The 20955-nt window shown below is 41.6% G+C and overlaps 1 protein-coding gene across 2 annotated transcripts in view; it reads left to right on the forward strand.

The window, feature by feature from the left end:
• The window catches only part of CHD2 (chromodomain helicase DNA binding protein 2), a 1941047-nt gene that overhangs the window by 807722 nt on the left and 1112370 nt on the right, over positions 1-20955 (forward strand). For both annotated transcript variants that reach the window (XM_085644496.1, XM_085644497.1), the window contains 2 exons: positions 3082-3153; positions 16132-16281. In XM_085644496.1, coding sequence (XP_085500622.1) covers positions 3082-3153; positions 16132-16281 — 222 coding nt within the window. The remainder of the gene's footprint in view (positions 1-3081; positions 3154-16131; positions 16282-20955) is intronic.

Here is a 20955-nt window from a genome sequence, read left to right on the forward strand (position 1 = left end):
GGAGGTATGGGAGAACACAATATGGAAGATTGTGAAGCATGCGCCTTACTCACCAGACATGCCACTATGGGTAATACAACCCTTCTGTAAAATAGCCGACTATGTGTGGAGATGGAAGGAAGGAGTCTGTCTAACGATGGGGAACATATATAACAATGCCAGTTTATATCTAGAGATAGCGCGGAGACCTCCTTTGAATTAGTTAGAGGGCAGTTTCTGCAGAACAAAAAGATAGTTCGGGTAGCTCGGTAGATATGGCCATCGTTCCTTGAGGAATCTCCTACAATTAAAGTGCTGCAGGTACTGCTCTATATGGCCCAGGGAGGGCGTTTGATCTCCCACATATACCGAGCGATCTGAGGCGACCTACCAGGGGGGACACTCTGTCCAGGCAAGATGGGATGATGCGTTGGGAGATCCCCTGATGGAACAGGAATGGGTAAGAATTCATGTGGGGGTCAGAACAGTGAGTTCAAATACACGATTTAAGCTGATCTAATATAATTTTGTTAATCAGGCTTACCTCACCCCCAAAACACTAAGCAAAATATACTCAGACCGCTCCATTGAGTGCCCCCGTTGTAAAGAATCTGAGATGGAGTTTCTGCATATAGTGTGGACGTGCCCAGTTTTGACTCCCTATTTTATCTAAATTTTAAAGAAATTAAAAGATGCCACAGGGTGGGAGGTGGCCAGGGAAATACACTCAGTATTGTTGGGATTGCTACCCACTCCAAAAAACAAGAAAGTTCATACTCTTTGGGTTAATATAAGCAAAAAGACGGATTGCTATAGCATGGTTGAGCCCTACGCTCCCGAGAATTGAGGCATAGACAAAGGATGTGTGAATGGGCAACAGCGGAAGGTCCGAATGAAACAGATCCGGAAAGATGACAAACTCGAAGACCATATTAGGGCATGGATGGCTATGATATCAGATTTGCAAGCCCCCCCCCACCCCCGACACCTAAGACAATTGGAAAGATGTGACTTGCAGTGACGCATGACACTTTTGAGTCGATGCAGAAGGTGAAAATTGATAAGCAAGAGACAAATTTCTATAGGATAATAGACACCTCCAAGTCTAATAGGACAGGATCATCACTTACATAAGGACACGGAAGGAGTTACGGGTAGGAGAGGAGGAGGGTAGTTTTGTTGGTTATAATTGCGTATGATGATGTAGACAGATGTATAAGGAACACAGTAGACTGGTAGAATTGTATTAAAGGAGATATTGTTGTTCTTTTGAGAAACAATATAAGATAAAGGAGGGGAGGGAATTGTCACAATGTCATGTCTCCTGGTACTGTTAAAGTGATATGACTTCTAAATGCCAATAAAGGTATTAAAAAAACAGTAGTATGGACTGTTTGAGGCTTCAATTAGAGCACTAGAATGCACCAACAAGAAAAGGAGCAAAAAATATGCATTCTAGCATATTACTTCGTCCTTTAGAAATAAAACCAATATTTGAAACACTTCAACTTTGCCCTTTAAAATTTTTATTTTTGTAAATGTTTTTGTATTGAGTTAAACAGAATATTTCATAATTTATGTATTTGTTTGATATATAATTATGTCTGCAGTTTTGGGAATTGCTTTGAGGTTCAAATCATAGATATCTATTAGAAGGGGGAGTCCCCGGCTATCAATAGTCATTCAGTGAGGGTCCACAAAAGGGAAAAGGTTACGCGCTATAATAAGACAGCACAGCTTTACACGGCCATGTGGAGAACTTCATCTTAATGAGCAACAATTTAATAATTATACCATCTTATTTAACTTTGAAACCTTGATCTCAAAGTGGTATACCTGATCAGAAAACCAGGGCATTCCATCATTTATCAGGGTAATTTCACATCCACTACAGTTTATATATGCCCCCCGGAACCTTTATCACAAAGGAATATAGAGTACATTGGGAAAATTAGCTTTAACTTGTTTTTCACTTTCAAAATTTCCATTGGGCTTGTCTGGAGGAAATAAACTAGTTTGCATTGCAATATTTTCACTTATAACGCCGACCAGGTGTCAACGTGCCGTAGGACACTAATAGAAGGCTACTGCTTAGTTAGAGAAATGTTTAATTGATGTGTGGCCTCTGGGAAGTCGTTTGTTGCTCTTATCCTGAGATCTCTGCATTAAACTTAGTGATGCGAAAAGAATTGAGGGATAGAATGCATGCATTTTATATTTATTTTATTTTATATCTAATTCAAAAGGTGTGGGTTGAGAAGTTGGTATACTTGTGAAGCATTTTGTGTCCATGCATCTGTAGTGGGTTGCATTTCTCGTGTCTCTGTGATAATGTAGCTGTGCATATGTATCACTTGCAGTGAAGCAGAGCGAGAGATAATTTTGCAAGTGGTCCTGCCTACCGTTCTTGGGTGGGTAAGGTCCCTAATGAACTGATGTTGATACTTTCCTCGTAGGCGATAAGTCAGTTTATTGGTTGGTATGAGTGTTCATCATTTGTTTTGGTACAGCAATGGCTTTGTTTCAGGTGTACCTTAGGCAGTGGATCCTCTACCATTGTTGTATACACTGCCTCTTGGGCTATAAATACTTGAGATTCACCCAGTAGAAATGGAAACCCATTTTGCATCTACTGTTTATTTGATTTTAAATCTCGCCCCTGAGCTGTGCGGGATTTGTGTGCAGATTGGCCTTTCATGAAGGTAAATCACCTGTATTTTAGGGCAACTCATGTTCCATTGAACTATAGCAAATTGGTAATATGCTTAGATTTGCAGACCTTTTAAAAATTATTCTTTTTAAGTGTTAAAACAATCTGAGTATCATTTAACCAATAGATGTGACTTGGAAGTATAACTTTGACTATATAGTTGAATCTTAACAGGTTCCTAAGAGCTGAGCTGACTGCAGCAGTTGTAATATAATATCACTAGTCACAAGGACAGACTGCACGGCTAATATTTACAAAGAGAAGGTTATTTATAATCCAGAGTTATTTATAATTATTCAGTGATTTCTTTCGGACTTGAGAGTAGTCAGAGCTTTCAGTACTTCCTCTCTACTGTTACTATATTAATTCTCTGATGATTTGTTGATTCTTAGCGCTTGGATGGTTCGATAAAAGGAGAAATCCGAAAACAGGCACTTGATCATTTCAATGCTGAAGGCTCAGAGGTATGTGTTTTATTTTCACTCTAACACTGTTAGTTTTAAATGTATACAGTTGTAGGCCTGAGTTTCACTAATAATAGGTTTAGGTTTAAATGTGTTAATTTAAAAGCTACTCAAGATATATAGACTTGTCTACAGTCACTACCTGGCATTGGGTTACTCTTTTAAATGTGGTTGGTTCAAAATAATCAATAGGCATAGAAAGTGATTTGTTAGCCCATAACCCGAGAATGGCTTAATACAAACAAGGGTATGAACAAAGTCTGTATTCAGAACCTCCACCACCACTGACACCAGTTGTTTTTAAAATAGTTGGCTGATCTTCTCTTTTATTGAGCCTGGAGTGGCTAATGTCTGCTAAGACGTTTTCTTATGGGGAGGTATTATTTGCATGTGCACAGATATCTGGGGCATGTGACTTCTTTAAAGTCTGAAGAAAAAACCTGTATTAATGGAGCCCCTGTGATTCATAGTATTCCAATATGCCTATAAGTTTATTTACAGTTTTTTTCCATCTCTGAAATCTGAGGGTCTGCTTTTCCCACATAGGGATGTAATTGCTTGTTTTTCTGTGTATAGCAGAGTGGACATCATATTTCCCCTCCTTTAAGGCAAATGATAAGTTTGGGTGTTGCCACCCTCAAAAGCACATATGCTGGAGACCTAGGGCAGAGCCAAAAAAAGGTGGATCGAAGTGACTCTCACCCTCTCCAGCATCTCTAGTATTTGGTTTTGTCCCATTCTCATTTTTATGAGGTATGTGATAAAAGTAAGTTGCTATTTTGTATAGTATTTCTTGTGTGGCTGCAGTTCTAGCTGTGTTGAATGTCCAGGTGAAAGGGATTTCCATGCCTGAGGTTTAAAGGTGACCCAATGTCTGATCTGTTTCTGTCGTAACCTTCCGGATTCTGGCAGGCAAAAGTCAGAACGTATGTCTATAAAGGTTTTGATCTCAGGACCACAGGGTGCATTTCCTGTTCTTCTGTACATTTTTTGTCTCCAGATCTCAAACTTGCTGCCTTTATATGAGGAATCAAAAGCTAGGTTTCCAAGAATGCGTGTGAACGTGGTAGGTTGAGGAAGCTGGTTCTTTTTATAGTGGACCAAAACTACATACACTGTGTAAACAGTCTAGGCAAACCCAAATTGATTTACAGAGGCACAAATGATAACCCAGATTCTCTCTTTTGCAGTAGTTTGGGCGATCAGTTAGACTTATCACAGGGTAGTGCTAAGCATTTCTCTTCCAGGGGATACTCCTTAATAGTCATAAGCATTGAATAATACCCGCCCATTTGCGGGACCCTGGAGCATATACAAAAATACTTATATATGTGTATGTTTAGAACCACAAGTACATAGTACTTCCAAAAGCACACATGTATACACATAATAATATGCAGCCTATAATATGTCCAATAGACTGACAAGCCAAAATTACATGGATTTCTACTGTAAGAAAATAATATCACATGTAAATAATGTAACATAGAACACATACTGCAGTAGTGTTCAACAACAACTCTTTATTTTCATAAAGAAAACAGCTAATTGCAGGCAATTTGTTCTTGGGATGCATAGATGAATAATCATCACCGTATAACAAAAAACTGGCACCTTGCCTTTAAGGCTTCAGAGAACCTGGACACCGTGCCTTTAAGACCTCCAGGAGCCTCCTGCTCTCATCATGCACCACAGGTGACAGTTAGGTCAGTTCTTTTTGTTCGGCATACTAACATGTAGTAACCAGGAGAACAGATGCAAATAACACATTATCATACTGTTGATGCTCATCCGGGGAGGCGGGAGGGTTGCTTATGACTTTGAGTATACCCCTGGAAGAGAACCAGGGTTACAGGTAAGTAACGTATCCTTCTCTTCCAGGGGATACTCATCAATAGTCATAAGCACTGAATAGAGTAGCAAGCCCATACCCACTTCCTCGCGGATGAGCAAACAGGCACAATAATTTTCAGCATAGCATCTAACAAGTAATTCTTCAAACAGATTTTTGAGTGAGGCTTGCCCGAATTGGGCATCCACCTGTGTAGCAGAGTCCAAACAGCAATGGCGTGTGAAAGTATGCACTGAGTGTCATGTGGCTGCTTTACAAATCTCTGCCATAGGAATGTTTCTAAGAAGAGCTGTGGTAGCAGCCTTTCCCCTGGTGGAATGGGCCTTAGGCTTGCCAGGAAGGACTCTATTGGCCAATTGATAGGACAAGGATATACAAGACACTATCCACCTAGAGATAGAACTTTTCGAAGCGGCATTCTAGTATTTATGGACCCATAGTTTATAAACAGTCTGTCCGTTTTCCTCAAGCTTTTTGTTTTGTCTAAGTAAAATTTCAAAACCCTCTTAAGATCCAACGAGTGGAGGGACCTTTCCGGAGGGTTTGAAGGATTCAGAAAGAAAGTTGGGAAGAGTGATTGTCTGGTTGATACGGAAAACCGAGAATACTTTGGGTAAAAAACTCGGATGCGTTCTTAAAACCACTCTGTTTGCATGAAAAACAGTATAGGGCTCTTTACAGCATAATGCTTGGATTTCACTTACTCTGCGAGCAGACGTGATAGCCACTAAAAAAGCAGCTTTCCATGTCAAATGTTGTAAAGAAGCTCTATGAATAGGCTCAAAAGGAGCACTCATCAGTTTTGTTAATACAATGTTGAGCTCCCAAGGTGGCGAAGGAGCTCTAACTGGAGGGTAAATCTTTTTTAATCCCTCGAGAAAATCTTTGACCACAGGGATTTTGAAGAAGGAAATTTAATTAGGTGATTTTCTATACGCTGTAATAGCTGCAAGATGCACCTTAATAGAGGAAAATTTCAAACCAGATTTGGCCAAATACAGTAAATATGGTAAAAGCACCTGTTCCTGACCCCGGACGGTATCATGTTGATTTTTCGTGCACCATAAGTAAAGCCTCTTCCACTAAAAAGCATAGGATTGTCTTGTGGAAGGCCTCTTAGCCTCTTTAAGAATGTTCATACATTCTGGAGGTAAGTCTAGATGTCCGTATTGAAGGACTTCAGGAGCCATGCCATCAACCGCAGGGATGATAGATTGGGGTGGAATACCTTCACTTGGTTCTTGAATAGTAGATCTGGCCGGCATGGTAACCTCCTGTGTGGGACTTCTGATAGCTGAAGGAGATCCAGATACCACCACTAACGCGGCCATTCCGAAGCTATCAAAATCATCCTGTAATTGGTCCTGTAAAACTAGTTGATCACTGTGGGAATCAACGGAATTAGTGGAAGGGCATACTGTAATGTCTGAGACCAATTTATCAAAAGGGCATTGCCCCAAGATCCCGGTTGGGGAAACCTGGATGCGAAGACGGGGCATGCAAACAGGTCGATGTCTGGCGTTCCCCCATTCTCGGAAGATGCTTTGAATGACTTTGACGTTGAGAGACCAGTTGTGCGCTTCGACGTATTCTCTGCTCAGGGCATCCGCTTGGACATTGAGAGTCCCCGGAAGATGCATTGCCAGAATGTTCAAGTCTTTTGCAAGAAGCCACTTCTGGATGCTTTGGGACTATAGAGAAAGAGGCCTCGATCGGGTACCTCCCTGTTCGTTTAAGTAATGCATGGTGGTTGTGTTGTCCGTTTGAATCAGAAGATACTGAGATTGAAGTGACGGGTATAATGATTTGAGAGCTAAGTGCACTGCTCTCAACTCCAAGAGATTGATATGGTAAGTTTGTTCCGTCACCGACCACAGGTTTGAGGTGCAGGCACTGGTGTAGTAGTTGAAGGTTGTTGAGGCAGAGCTGGTGAAGATAGCTTTTACAGACTAGTTATGAAACTTGTATCATAGCCTGCCATAATGTGTCTTAAGTCTTTAACCAGGTCCACTGGTAATCGCAGCATAGGTCTTTGCTCAGAGGCTGCATATGCAGATTCGTATGAATCATAGTCGCTATCATAATTTTCTCAGTCTTCCCATTGTTAGAGAGTAAACTGTGAGTGTTAGGACTCTGGCTGCTATTATTGTCATTATACATGTATTCCTCTTCTGTATCTTGGCATTTTATGTGAACTTATCCTAGTCTAAATCTTCCTCCATTTCCATGTCCATGAGCTTCGCTGGAGAGTGAGGTAGTATTTTGCTTGGAGACGTATGTCCCGGTCATTAATGTAGTATGCTGTGTTGCAGACAATGTCTGCTCATCAACAGTCGATTCAATCATGGGAATCTATGAAAGATACTAACACTGGAGAACCACAGTTACAGGTAAATTACTTGTTTGTTCCTCTAGCTGAAGTGGGCACTAAGTCATTGATTACCCATATGGTGCCATGTTCACAGTAAAAGCAGAAAACACCTGTTCACCTAGGTGAAGAATGCAACCAAGATTGAAACTACACTACCCTGTTGGGCCGCTGCCCTATCCAAATCCAGTACCAGCCTTAGACAGTGAACATAGAAGCTAATGATCTATCCAGGCTCTTGTCAATGAGCCAGAGCCATCCTGTGTGGAGCTGTTAACTGCAGAAATGAAGGGCGGTGCAATCTATCCACGTAGTGGCCAGACAAGTGAAAGCAGTAGTGGTATTAGGTGTCAGTTCTAATGCCCCTCCGTCGGCTTGCTTCAATATTTTCACAATAGATCTGACCATTTCTACTCTATTTGCACTCTTACCACATCCGTACAGCCCAGGTGTCTGACTTCAGAATTTCAGTGGTCCTGAACACAAAGGTGATAGGCAGTTTTCATTTTCATTGCCAGCTATCTTTGCCCAACAACTTGCATCATTTTGTAGACTCTGATCTTATAATTTTGCAATGAGGATGGATCTATACCTGGAAAGCCAGAACTTGATGTTCACTTGCTCCTACCACATGCAGTGTCCCCCAGGGTTCCATACTGTCTCTTGTCATAGTCAGTCTTTACATGGAGCTGCTTGCTGGTCTACTCATTGATAAGAGCATCAAGATTCACCAATATGGAGATGATTCACAATTCTTATTTGAAAGTCTCCTCTCCTTCAGATAACCAGTACCTCTAACACTGCTTGCACATCATCCAGACATCGATGTCCAGAGCTGAAGCTCAACCCAATTAAGACAGAATTCCTTTTTTTGGAAAGAACAGCAAACAGTTAACAGTACAAACCTGTTTCAATTACATAAACGTTGATGGCTTTGAACCCAAACCCTCACCAAATGGCAAATCACTTGGAGTCACCCCTGACACCAACCTTTTCCCTCAAGGAACACACTGTCAGAAAACAAAGATGGCCCGGTACCACCTCTCTCCTCTAAAGAAAGTCAAACCGTTGCTTCCAGAAAACAACTTAAGAACTGCTGTTAAAGCCGGTGTACTCTTTCATCTGGATGGTGTTAATCCTTGACTCCATTGCCTCCCAGACTTCACTCTGACACCCCTGAGGTGCATCCTAGACACCGCAGCACATCTCATTCAGGGCATGATGAAACGTGATCAAATCACCACTTTCCTGATAGAACTCCATTAGCTCCCAATGCTAGCCCACATCTTCAAAGCCAGTTGTATCATTTACAAAGCCATCACAACCAGTACCCCCGCTTATCCTGTAGACAAGCTCACTATCTATAATGGTTCTTGGCACAGCTCCAGCCAGAACACGATCAGACTGCAGGCTAAGAAGTATAAAAAAGAAAAAACAAGACAACATGCTTTTTCTATCTGTCTATCCAGGATATGGAACAGCATCCTGTATCTATCAGAACTGCCCCAAAGCTGCTGCAATTTAGGAAAGAGTTAAAGACTCTCCTCTTTAGAGAACATTACATCGCAATGCATAAACTGTTTAAAACTCCGCTTACTCTCCTATTACTCACCGACTTTAAGCTTGCATTGACCATGTACAGCGCTGTGCTGCCTTTAGACTAGGTTTGCACCATAGAAATACAATATACATAGATGCATACATCCAGTGGTTTGTGGCCTGAATAATTTAGTTTCTGGCTACTCCCTTGATCATTTCATAGTAAGTGCTATTTTAATTTTAATTGGCTGTTTTTGTTTGTCATATATTTTATCTATTGTATTCTCAGGCAACATGTCCAAGTCAACTGGGACCCCTCGCCCCACTGTATCTACACTTGACAATTACTTGGTCAAAGTTGTAGACAAGATCAACAAGGAACGCAGATTATCTCTGGGTCTAGCTAGTAACGACAGACCGGAGATAACGAGCCAATCAGTTCCTGCTGAGATCCACCCTTCTGATGATATCCAAGTCTCGGCCCCTATAGTCTCTCCAGTGAGGGAGGGTACATGTGTTATTGAGCCAACTCAGATCTCCCCGCTAGAAGCTGATGTTGCTGGGGTATCTGATACTCTTAGGTCTTCCAACGATATCGTTGTTGTGACCCCCGTGGTTCCTAATATACATAGGGTGTTGAGATCAGGGTCACATCTTAACAGACCGTTTTTTTTCTAAAAAAGGGGACCGCAAAAGAAAAAAGAACATTGTTTCTGTTTCTAACACAGGCCCCTCTGAGCATATCTGTTCTAATAATGAGGTTCATTCTACCCATCTGACATTAGCTCCTGACCAGCTCGAGCTGCTAATTGGTATGATTGACAGTAAGTTAAATAATATTATCATACCTCTTTTAGATAAACTCGAGGCTATATCTAGGGAAGTGAGCAGATTAGGCGAAATGGTGCAATCCGGTTTAAACGCTAACAATAGCCCTCAATTGCCCGTTGTGGCAAACGGGAATGTAGGCTTGACCGGTAAAAGCATGCAACCCCCTAATAAGCAATCTAGTAGTGGCCAGCTATGCGCGGGCACTAATACTCCCACACAGTCAAAGAGTAGGATTATTCCTGCTACTGAACGACAAGGTTGTGTTGGCAATGTAACACGATCTGTTTCTGGGAGTGAACTTAGTGTTATCCCAGCTATACCTGCTTGTCCTATTGGTATCACCCCAAACGTAGATACACATGCCCCGGGAAGTATGACAAGGACATCTGGAAGGGGGATTCTCAATAATCGAAGCCTTTCGCAACCAAATCTGCCCCCTGATTGCGCACCATATGTGGCAGTCCTGAGTAATGTACCACCCATCAGAGAGGACAGGCCCTACCACTCTGTGGAATCACATGATTCCCTTAAGAACAAAACTGTGGCATGGCTTAACCGCGAATGTGGTTTTCCGGTGGCTATGGCGGACCAGATTTTGGCTACTACTAGAACTAACTGGATTGGAATGTCCCCTAAAAACATTCCTGGGGATTGTGTTATTATAAATTTTAGTTCTCCCCACCTTGCCACGACAGCTTTGATTAGAGCTACGTCCCGCCCTAGTATTGACCAGAGGATTACACTCCGCCCCCTTGATTTTTTCTATAGTCAGCATATAGAACACTTTTCAACGCACCGAGGGGGAGGGAAAATAAGGAGGGAAGGAGTGTCTAGCTTGGTAAACAGTTTTCAGATAGATACTGTTAACCGTTTTCAATGCTTGAGTGGGTTGGACCAAAATGATTGACAGGAGGACAGTGTTGTTTTAGGATTAATAGAAGAGCCCATATTAATGGATAAGATGGACGTCATTGAAGTCTGTTTGCATTTTGAAATAGAGGCGGTGTGGTACCAACGGTAACACAGGGGAATCAAGTCCTATTGGATATAGGCCCAACTGTATGTTTGCCTGGGGTGGAAGAGGCAATTCCTGGGTCAAGTATAATTTGTATGACTAAGGGTAAAGAAGGAGATCTAGTAGGCCACCCTGAGTTATCCAAGGAGACCCCTATCATCGTTGCTCCCCATCAGGGCAGTAATTGTATTAATTTGGGATCAGGTATCCACGGCTCCTCCGGATGTTATATTGTAAGTTGGAATATCGCGGGAATTAGATCAAAATCAGATAGTCTGGGGTGGACGGAATTCTTAGATCTTTTTCATGTTATCTGTCTACAGGAAACTTGGTGCACCGACTTTAAAGGCTATTGTGGTTTTAATTCATATCAGTTACCCGCTACCGCCTCAGTATCTGGAAGAGCCAAAGGGGGTCTACTCGTTTTGATTTCAGTTAAAGCCCCTTTGTCGGTTATTAAATATGTTCAGGTCGGGGCTCACTCCCAGCTTTTATGGCTGCACATAAGTCGAGGTAGGAACATTCTTTTAATTAATTTTTACAAGAATATTTTTAATGATTCTAGGGACCAGCCGGTTAAGGATCTTTTAAGGGCACTGGTAGACTTCTTTAAGGAATCTAATGAAGCCTTTGATTTGTTTTTGGCCGGGGATTTTAATATTACTACCTGTCCTTTCTCAGAGGTTAATGTCTGCGGGTTGGTGGACGACCACGAGGATGGGATTCTTCATTTTCAACATAATCATTACGGAGACGCCCTAAATAACCTTCTTGCTACATATAATGTGTATTATGGCCAATGAGAAAAATTCAAAGGGGGAGATTTGTCCTACCTTTACAGGTCGGGGAACGAATTCAATAATAGATTTTATTTGTATTCCCCCGGGTTTTGAGGCCTGGATTACGGCCCCTAAAGTAATAGACATCCAACTTAGTGACCATAACTGCCTGGTAGTAAAGGTTATGTTATGGGATAAGGATGATGCCAGTACTCTGGGCCGTACTATCACTAGTATTGAGGCCGAACGCCCCAATGGTACAAGACTTAGATGGAAGGGGGACAAGGCCGACATTACGTCTGATTTTATCATCCACAGTTGCCTAGAAGATATTATCGCGATCCTAGAAGATAACCCTGGTTCCCTTGGCTCTATAGAGCATTTTATCAATATTAATGCGGCCATCAACTCCAAACTTACAAGTACATGTAAGCACAAGGAGGATCGACCGCGGGGTTGGTTCCACTCAACTTGTACCCTGGCCCTGAGGGAATTGATATCTGCCCTATCAACCAAACCTAGAGATAGGGGTCTGGTCGTAGACTTAAGAGCCAGATATAAAGAAACCCTCCAACGCAGGAAATTAGAACTCCAGCAGGAGGCATGGGACAACCTGACTAAGGCAGCTGAACTGAATAACTGTTCCCTGTTCTGGAAAACTGTCAATTCTCCATTCCTTAAAGATGACAAAATTCCAGAACTAACCTCGAACGTTATGCAGGCAGAATGGGTCTCGCATTTCTCAAAAATGTTTCAGTCAGATGGTGCTTCTCATGTTTTGGAGAATAGTTGGCCGCATCTTTTATTAAATTTTACGGTACCAGAAGTTTTAGACAGCATACGGGACAGCAAAGGGGGAAAAGCTCAAGGCCCAGATGGGGTACCAATTGATGTATACAAGTTGGTCCCAGAAATATGGGGGCCTTTGCTTACCAATATTTTTAATTCAGCTGTTAGTAACGAAATACCCCCGACTTGGGAAGAATCTATTTTAGTTCCAATTTTTAAGAAAGGTAATCGTGGGGAAGCCAAGAACTACCGACCAATTTCCCTGCTGGATTCCTCCGTAAAAGTCATGAGCCGAGTGCTCTTAGTGAGATTGGAGGAATGGGTGGAGGAAAACGGTATTTTAGCTGAGAGTCAGTTTGGTTTTAGGAAAGGTCGTGGCACGATTGAGCAGTGCTTAAATTTAGAGCTGCTCATTAGCAAATATACTTTGGCCAAGACTGGCACGATTTACCTCTGCTTTGCAGATCTAAGTAGTGCCTTTGATCTGGTGGATCACGGCATTCTTTGGGCAAAGTTGTTAGAAATGGGGGCCCCGGATGGTATTGTCTTCTTTTTAGCACGCCTATATACCAAACTGAGAGCATGTGTCCGTTATGGATCACAAGGCGAATGCACTCCCATGTTTAAGATCGGTCGTGGAATACGCCAGGGATGTGTGCTAGCCCCACTGCTTTTTATACTTTTTATTAATGAGATTGATTCCTTTCTGAAATCTTTGTCAGTGGATGCTCCCAAAATTAACAATGAATATGTCCCTGTGCTACTTTACGCGGATGACGCGGTTTTAATCTCACGTACACCATACGGTCTCCAACAGCTGCTGGATGGTTTTATGCAATTTATCAAAAGCAGAAAGTTAGTTTTAAACAAATCTAAAACTTATGTAATGGAATATGGTCGCAGGCAAGGAAAGAAACAGCCCTCCTTTTATATAGAGGGCCAAAAGGTCCAGGCTGTGGATAACTTTTCGTATTTGGGGGTTACTTTTTCAAACAAAATTCTTGGGTAAATGAGCATAAGAATGTACGGTCTAAAATGGCCAGGAGCGCGTATGGAATCTTTACCATGGCAACCAAATTGGGAGATAGGCGGGTAAATGACATGCTGAAAATATTCCAATCACGGTGTGTTTCAATTGCCTTATACGGAGCTGGTATATGGGGCTATGCCCCGGCAGGATCTCTCCAGGTAGAGGAAAATGATTTTTTGAAGAAACTTTTGTGCCTACCAACCTCTGTCGCAAACGCCTTAGTGCATAATGAATTAGGCATTGACTACCTTTCCGATTTGATTTTACTTAGACCATTGACCCTATGGCGCTCCATATGGACCAAAGAAGAGACCTCTCTGTGTAGAGCTATTATCTCTGATTGTCTTACTTTGGACCACTACACCAAAATCCCATGGTTAAAGTATGTAACCGATAAATTTCGGGAGATCTATAACATTAACATTACTATGGACCACCATGGGGCAGATATGTTGTCCAAATTTGATCTTAAGCGGTGTTTTCTACACCAGGCTTCTACCAAACGACACCATATTAGCCTTAAGCTTTCATCTTATGCCTATTACCATGAAATGAATGAAGTTGTGGGTTATCAACCTTATTTATCTCAAGTTACCTGGAAGGCACACCGGTATGTATTGACCAGGTTTAGAATGGGAGTAGCCCACAACCTGGTTGCCTTCCCGTCTTTGAACCTACCCCCAGCTGGTCCATGTCCATGTGACAACTCTACCTCCCAAAGCACTGTGCACTTTCTTCTGCTTTGTCAGCTGTATAGCTACTTTTCTTCTTAAATCCATTAATGTCAGGAAAAGTATGCTCTTTTAACCATTTTAAACAATGTTACACTGTCGATTTTTCTACCTCTGTTGTCTTTAATCATGTTGTCTTTTTAATTGTGCTTTTATGAACTTATTTTATGTTCGAATAAAGCCTTATGAAATGAAATGAAATGAATAATTCTGAGGATGGAATTGAAATCTCCTCCTTAATGACATTGAGCACTTGAGGTTTGACAAACTCTCTGGTCTGGCTCAGCGTTTGTCCTACTGACTTCTTTTAGCCATAGATGTAGAACGCCACTGAATGTATTCCACCATCACCTCACCAGTAAAATAGAATGCCAGAATTGTATCACCTGCAAAGAAGCGGTATGTTGATGGATTTGTCTCCTTGGTGTTCTCGTCATTTGCATCTGACAACAGGACATTTGAACATCCTCATGATCACGGGAAGCTTGTCTAAGTACACACACAGTTTGTCTACCAAAAGCAAAAATTATCCAGTGTGGTTAAGGTTCTCTGAGAGACTTTTGTTTTTCCCAATTATCCTACTCAATGCAAACGGTTATGTTTTTGAGAGCCTTTTGAATAAAATCATTTTGAGCTAAAGAAAGTAAAGAACACCCGTTATGAATCACATAATGACCTGATTAGGTATTTCAGTGGAAAGTTGTGAGCACGCTGGCCATCTTGAAACATAGGTGGGGCTAGAAAGTAGCTGTCATATAGGTCTGCAACTGCACAGGGAATCATTGTCTGCAACTGGGCTAGGAATCATTGCACTTGGTTGGCCCCCTACTGTATGATGTTTGGGTGGTCGCCATACAACCTGTGGATGTCAGTGGGTATGACTGCTTACTCGAAATGCACCTTCGACACATAAAAGATCTTGTGCAGCTAGTAAATGCTTTGGAGCAGATTTATGAAAATCGCCTTGAAGAATAACAAAAGCAAAACATAAGGATCACTGAGTCTGCTTAGTAACTTTGGTCATAATGTGAAAGAAAGGAATAGGTCTAATAAGAGATTCAGACCAGTCTATTGCAGTACAGAGTTTAAAAGGCTTTCCCATGTAAACGTTGGACATGGAAAATGCTAAAAAGTTCCAGGTTCGTCATTTTAGTCATTCCTTACCAGTGAGCATATGATCTCGCTCAGAGTAACTGAACCATAGCCCACCGGTAGATCTAAAGTGGCAAAACTGCACCGTAAGCTGAGTGGGTCTTCTGCTGTGACTGTCTTTTGGGACTACATCTCTGTTCTACCCACATCCCACGCTTGTGCTTCCATGCAAGAAATTAGGGATGTCAAAAGAAGTAAAACAATTGTGTCATAGCTTTTGCCCCACCTTACATTAATGAAGGCGGTCTCTTGCATGGCTTTTGGGTTTAACATTTACTACAAAGATATTTGTCTTATGTCATTTTAAGTTTTAAAAGTTACGTTTATTAATTAGGAAAAAGGGAAATAATAGATAGCTGGTTCACAATATAATAACAATGTGTTGAAGACATTTGCACAATAATAAGATAGAACAGGAACATTTTTGCAATTATATGTAGAAAACAGACTGAGAAGGGGAGGGTAAAAGAAAATAATAAGAGCAAAAAATAGAAGCACTTCTCATGTAATCAGCATAATTATAAACAGTAGTGGAATTACAAAAATCATAGAGTACGTATTATCAGTGAAACAAAAAAGCAAAACATATTACAATTAGTATGGAAGCTCTAAGGAGAAAAATAATATATTCAAGGAGGTTTAGATACTTGAGCAGTTAAGGGTTGATGTATGAAAGTCCTTGAAACTGAGGAATCTAGACATTTGTCTTGTGTCTAGTTGGAAAAAGTGTTGTTGGAGTCGAAGGGGAAAGATGAATGGAGGCTGCATGAGAGCATTACATAAAATAACCACTGGTCATCTTAATGTTGATTTGAAACTGCCTTATGTATCGTTTTTACAGCTTCGTTAATACGATGGACAAAAAAATGGTAACTTTTCTTTTCGTTTTTAGGACTTTTGTTTTCTATTGTCAACAAGGGCAGGCGGTCTGGGGATTAACCTGGCATCTGCTGATACTGTGGTCATTTTTGACTCCGATTGGAACCCCCAAAACGATTTGCAGGCACAGGCTCGAGCACACCGAATCGGACAGAAGAAGCAGGTCAGTTGTCCACTTTGAATTTCCTTCCAAGCTATTAATTGTAAATGAGGTTGCACTCTATTATGTTGTGCCTGATGGCACAGTACAGATTTTAGTTTTTGTTAAATCTTTGGATGTCTCCTAGTTGAATACTAAGTCGAAGGAACACGAGGGGGTAGTTAAGGATCTCATGTGGAAGCTGGAAGAGCAGGAAAATCCTAGGGATTCCTGAGGGGGCCGAAAAAGAGGATCCCAGAAAATTTATGATTTCACTTCTCAAAGGTTCGTTTCCTGAACTACAATCCTGGGATTGGGACAAGGAAATCCAAAGAGCCCACCGGTTTCCTTTGTCTCTTAGGAAGCGTACCCCGGCACCCCAACAGCATCCTCGAGCTATGCTTTTATTTTTGGGAAATTTTTTACTGCTGCAAGCTCTCTATGATTTGGCCAGACCTACAAGCAAACGGACATTTGACGGAATAACTTTTTTTACGAGGCCTGACTTTGCACATGCCACAGTAGAGCGTAGATGGAGAATGCGGCAGCTTTTCGACCCCTTATTAAAGCTTGGGGCAATGGTATACCTTCAAAATCCAGCCAGATTGAAAGTTGTCCATCAAGGGACTACCCGCAGCTTTTTTTCGGAAATACAGGCGAAAGAGTATCTAGAGGAAATTTCGGGACATAAGTAAAAAAGTTATAAAAAATGTGCTGTAATCTAGATATTTTTTTTAAAAAATCTAGTAACAGAGATGCCCTGTTTTTGGTAATATAGCTACCCTGATATGATATGATAATCTCGGGTGAAACATTCTATGCTGAGGCTATAAACTATATCTAAGGGATTCTTTGTGGAACCAAGCCCCATGGTAAGGTACCTGCTTTATTGGTTTTGTATATTTGAAGGTTACTTGATAGTGGGGGAATATTAGCGGGCACACGGGTGCTGTATTTGTCGGATGCCACACCCCTGGCCCTATGTTGGCCAGGTAACCTCTAATAATGGTGGTGGGAGGGGGGGTGGGGTAGGGTGGGGGGGATAGGCTGGGTAGGGTGGGCAGGGTCGAAGGTCAGACAGGTGGTTATATTGCTGTATGTTGGCAACTGGTTCTTGGAAACAGCGGGGTATGGGCCAGCTAAGGGGCAATTCAAAAAAATCCAAGTACATATCCAGACCACTTGAGCTAATTAGATGGGGATCCTAAAGGTGTTATCCTTAAATAATTGTGGCTTGGATGACCCTAAAAAGAGACAAATGGTCGCGATAGGACTACAAACCATGGGTGCAAATGTTGTGTGCTTACAGGAAACCCACATTGAAGGCACACAGATACATATACTCAAAACTTTGGGGTATAAACTGGTTTGCGCAACTTCACAAGGTGGGCGGATACGGGGGGGTTGCCATTTTAGCTAAGGGCTCAGCGTACACTTTTAACCACTCTCAGGCCGATAGATTTGGCCGCTGGGCGGTGACGGAGTGTCAGGCTGGACAGGGGCAAAAGACTACTCTCTGTGCTATTTCTGGGAGCAATAATGATGACCCGTCAGTCTTCCAGGAGATCTCCAATGAACTTACGCACTGGCCGCTACCCTTAGTGGTTTGTGGGGATTTTAATATCAATCTCCCCAGCGACTGGTCGCTAAGGGATGATTGACAGTATAAGGACCGGAAACCTAGAGTGTTTAGGGCTATGAAATATATGTGCGATATACATGGGCTTGTAGATTGCTGGCAGATCTTAAAATCTAATGATCCGAGTTATACCTTTTTTTCTAACCCGCATCGTACACACGTAAGGATCAACTATATATTGATATCCAACTCGCTTCGATCTAAGTTTCAAATTGAGAAACTTCCCGAGTTCTCTCAGACCATAATCCTTTGATTTGCACTCTAGACATGGCACCCGGAAGTATAACACCTAACTCTTGGACATTCGAAAAATCCTTGCTTCTAGATGATAAGTACTGTGCGCACATGAAAGAGTGGATTCCTAACTTTATAGAGGACAATGTTGGGAGTGTATCAATCGAAATTGTGTGGGATGCCTTAAAAGCAGGGATTCGAGGAGAAACTATGCAATACTCATTAAGAGCTAATAAAATAGCCAGGGAACATCTGAGAGGGCTGCAGGAAAATCTCCGATTAGCTGAAGAGGAGCTGATAAGTGCAACTCGAGGGAGCCAACAGCTAGTAGACATAAATAGAACTCAAAATTTGGTGGCAATTGCAAAGGCCGCAATTACAAACATCTTTACCGTTAAACCCATAAAAAAAGCTACTGTTAATAAAGAGATGGTGTATGAGGTTAATGAACAAGTTGGCCATCAATTGGCTATTCGATTGAGACAACAGGCCTCAGTGAATTTGATACAGGAAATACAGGATCCAGTGGAAGGCCAATTAACTGATCCGGAACGAATTAGAGAGGCATTTTGGCGATTTTATAGCACTCTATACGCCGAAGAAGGGGGGAGGGACCTAGATAGAATCGAGAGTTATCTAGATGGAGGAGGTACCGATAGGTTTGACAAAGATGATCAGCTCACCCTAGACGAAATCCCCAATAAAGAAGAAATTATAACTATAATCCAAAATTTACCTATAAGGAAAGCAACCGGATTGGATAATATACCGTCGGAATTCTATCTAGTATTTATAGAACAGATTAAAGACATTTTATTTGATTTAATAGTACACATTTTTAAAGGGGGGCAGCCTCCCAACTCATGGTCCAGGGCAAAGATAGTTATCTTTCCGAAAAAAAATAAACCTCCGGATCAGCTAGGCTCATATCGCCCTATCACTATAATAAATGCAGATTCTAAATTCTATTCAAAACTGTTGGCAAATCGGATCGCCCTGATTATTCATAAAGTAATCGCCAAATACCAGCATGGCTTTGTCCCAGGGAGATCAACCACTAATCACATCTAGAAAGTGATCACCCTGTTTGACTGTATGGATAGTACCGGGAACCCTATGGCATTGGTCCTTCTCGATGCTGAGAAGGCCTTTTATAGGGTCTCATGGCCATTCTTGTGGGCTGCTATGTCTAGGGTGAGGATCAATAGAGGGTTCATTCATGCGGTGCAAAAACTGTATGTGAACCCCTGGGCCATGGTAACGGTGAACGGTAGCCTCACTAAAGAGTTGATTATATCTCGCGGAACTCGACAGGGGTGCCCTTGTTCGCCACTGCTTTTCGCGATCTACATCGACTCCTTTATTCGGAGACTAGAGGATAACTGCGAAATAATACCGATTTTGACACAAGCATATCCAACTAAGATCTTGGCCTATGCAGACGATATTGCGGTTGTAACCGCGGATCCTAGCACGGCTATGTCGGTTATCGAATGCGAGGCTAATACATTTGGGGTCGTATCTGGATATGCACTTAATCAGGGGAAGACACAGATCGTGTTGAATAACCAAAGTGAAATGTCTGACCCTCGAGTTGTGGATAAAGCTATATACTTAGGTATTTGTATTACATCTAAGCTTGAGACTCTGGTGGATGTAAATATGAAACCACTGTTATGCACCATACAGAAAGATCTCCGCCGCTTAGACAAGTTACATCTATCCCTAATCGGTAGGGCTAATGCCTTGAAAATTGTGTTTTTTCATAAGATCTTATATTTATTTAGAGCATGAATTTTCCGATCAATGGTTTAAATCTATGGAATGCACCTTCTCAAGTTTTATGTGGGCGTATGCACAACCTCGCCGTGCGTATACATTTCTGACCCTGGCAAAGGAAAGAGGAGGTTTGGCTCTCCCAAATTTAAAAGCCTACTATTGGGCATCTGTGCTGCTCTATAGTAGGGAACTATTACAGAATACCGGGATAGAAATTACACCAGAGCGCGATTCGCCATCTATTTTTCAATTAACTTTAGGTAATAAGAATTACGGATATCTCTGGCGACACCTTCATGATAGCTATCATAAAAAAGTGAAACTAAAAACATTGACTAACGGGTTTAGGGTATGGAAAGCTGTGAGAAAAATACTGGGTATTGGACGAATATCATTCTATACTCCCTTAAGTGATAATACGGCTTTGCCTGAGATTTTTAAAGACAATCACATCAGCAGGTGGAAGGCGGCAGGTATTAATCACATTGGGTGCTTCCTTTCCCCTGTAGGGATACAATCATTCGAGCAACTCAGGGATAAGTATCAATTGGACTGGCGGGATTTCTTTAAATATCTACAAATTAGAGATTTTCTTATACGAAGGGTGAGGCGAGGGATTCTTCCAGGAAAAATAACTTTAGTAGAAACATTAACTCACAATAGGAAAAACACAATTGGGGGAATTTACTCCCTTATAAATTCACTATTTCCGGACGATCTGGAGAAAATATCTCAGAAGTGGCAGGAGAAAATTGGTTTAACTTCGGAAAAATTCTTCTCTGCATACTCCATGTTTCAAACAATTCTTATGTCCACTAAACTCCAAACGCAATTCTATAAAACATGCTTCTTTTTATACTACACTCCAGATAGGATTGGTAAATGGGGGAGTGGGAAGGGGACATGTTGCCCAAGATGTATGCTATTCAATGCTGACTGTGTGCATATTTTCTCCACTTGTGATGGACTAACATCTTTAATACAAAACATTGAGAAGTTTTTGTCGACCATACTGAAAAGAGAGATTGTCCTGGCTAGTGAAATCA

The sequence above is a fragment of the Triturus cristatus genome, chromosome 3_1, assembly GCF_964204655.1.
Source record: "Triturus cristatus chromosome 3_1, aTriCri1.1, whole genome shotgun sequence".
NCBI classification, from domain to species: domain Eukaryota; kingdom Metazoa; phylum Chordata; class Amphibia; order Caudata; family Salamandridae; genus Triturus; species Triturus cristatus.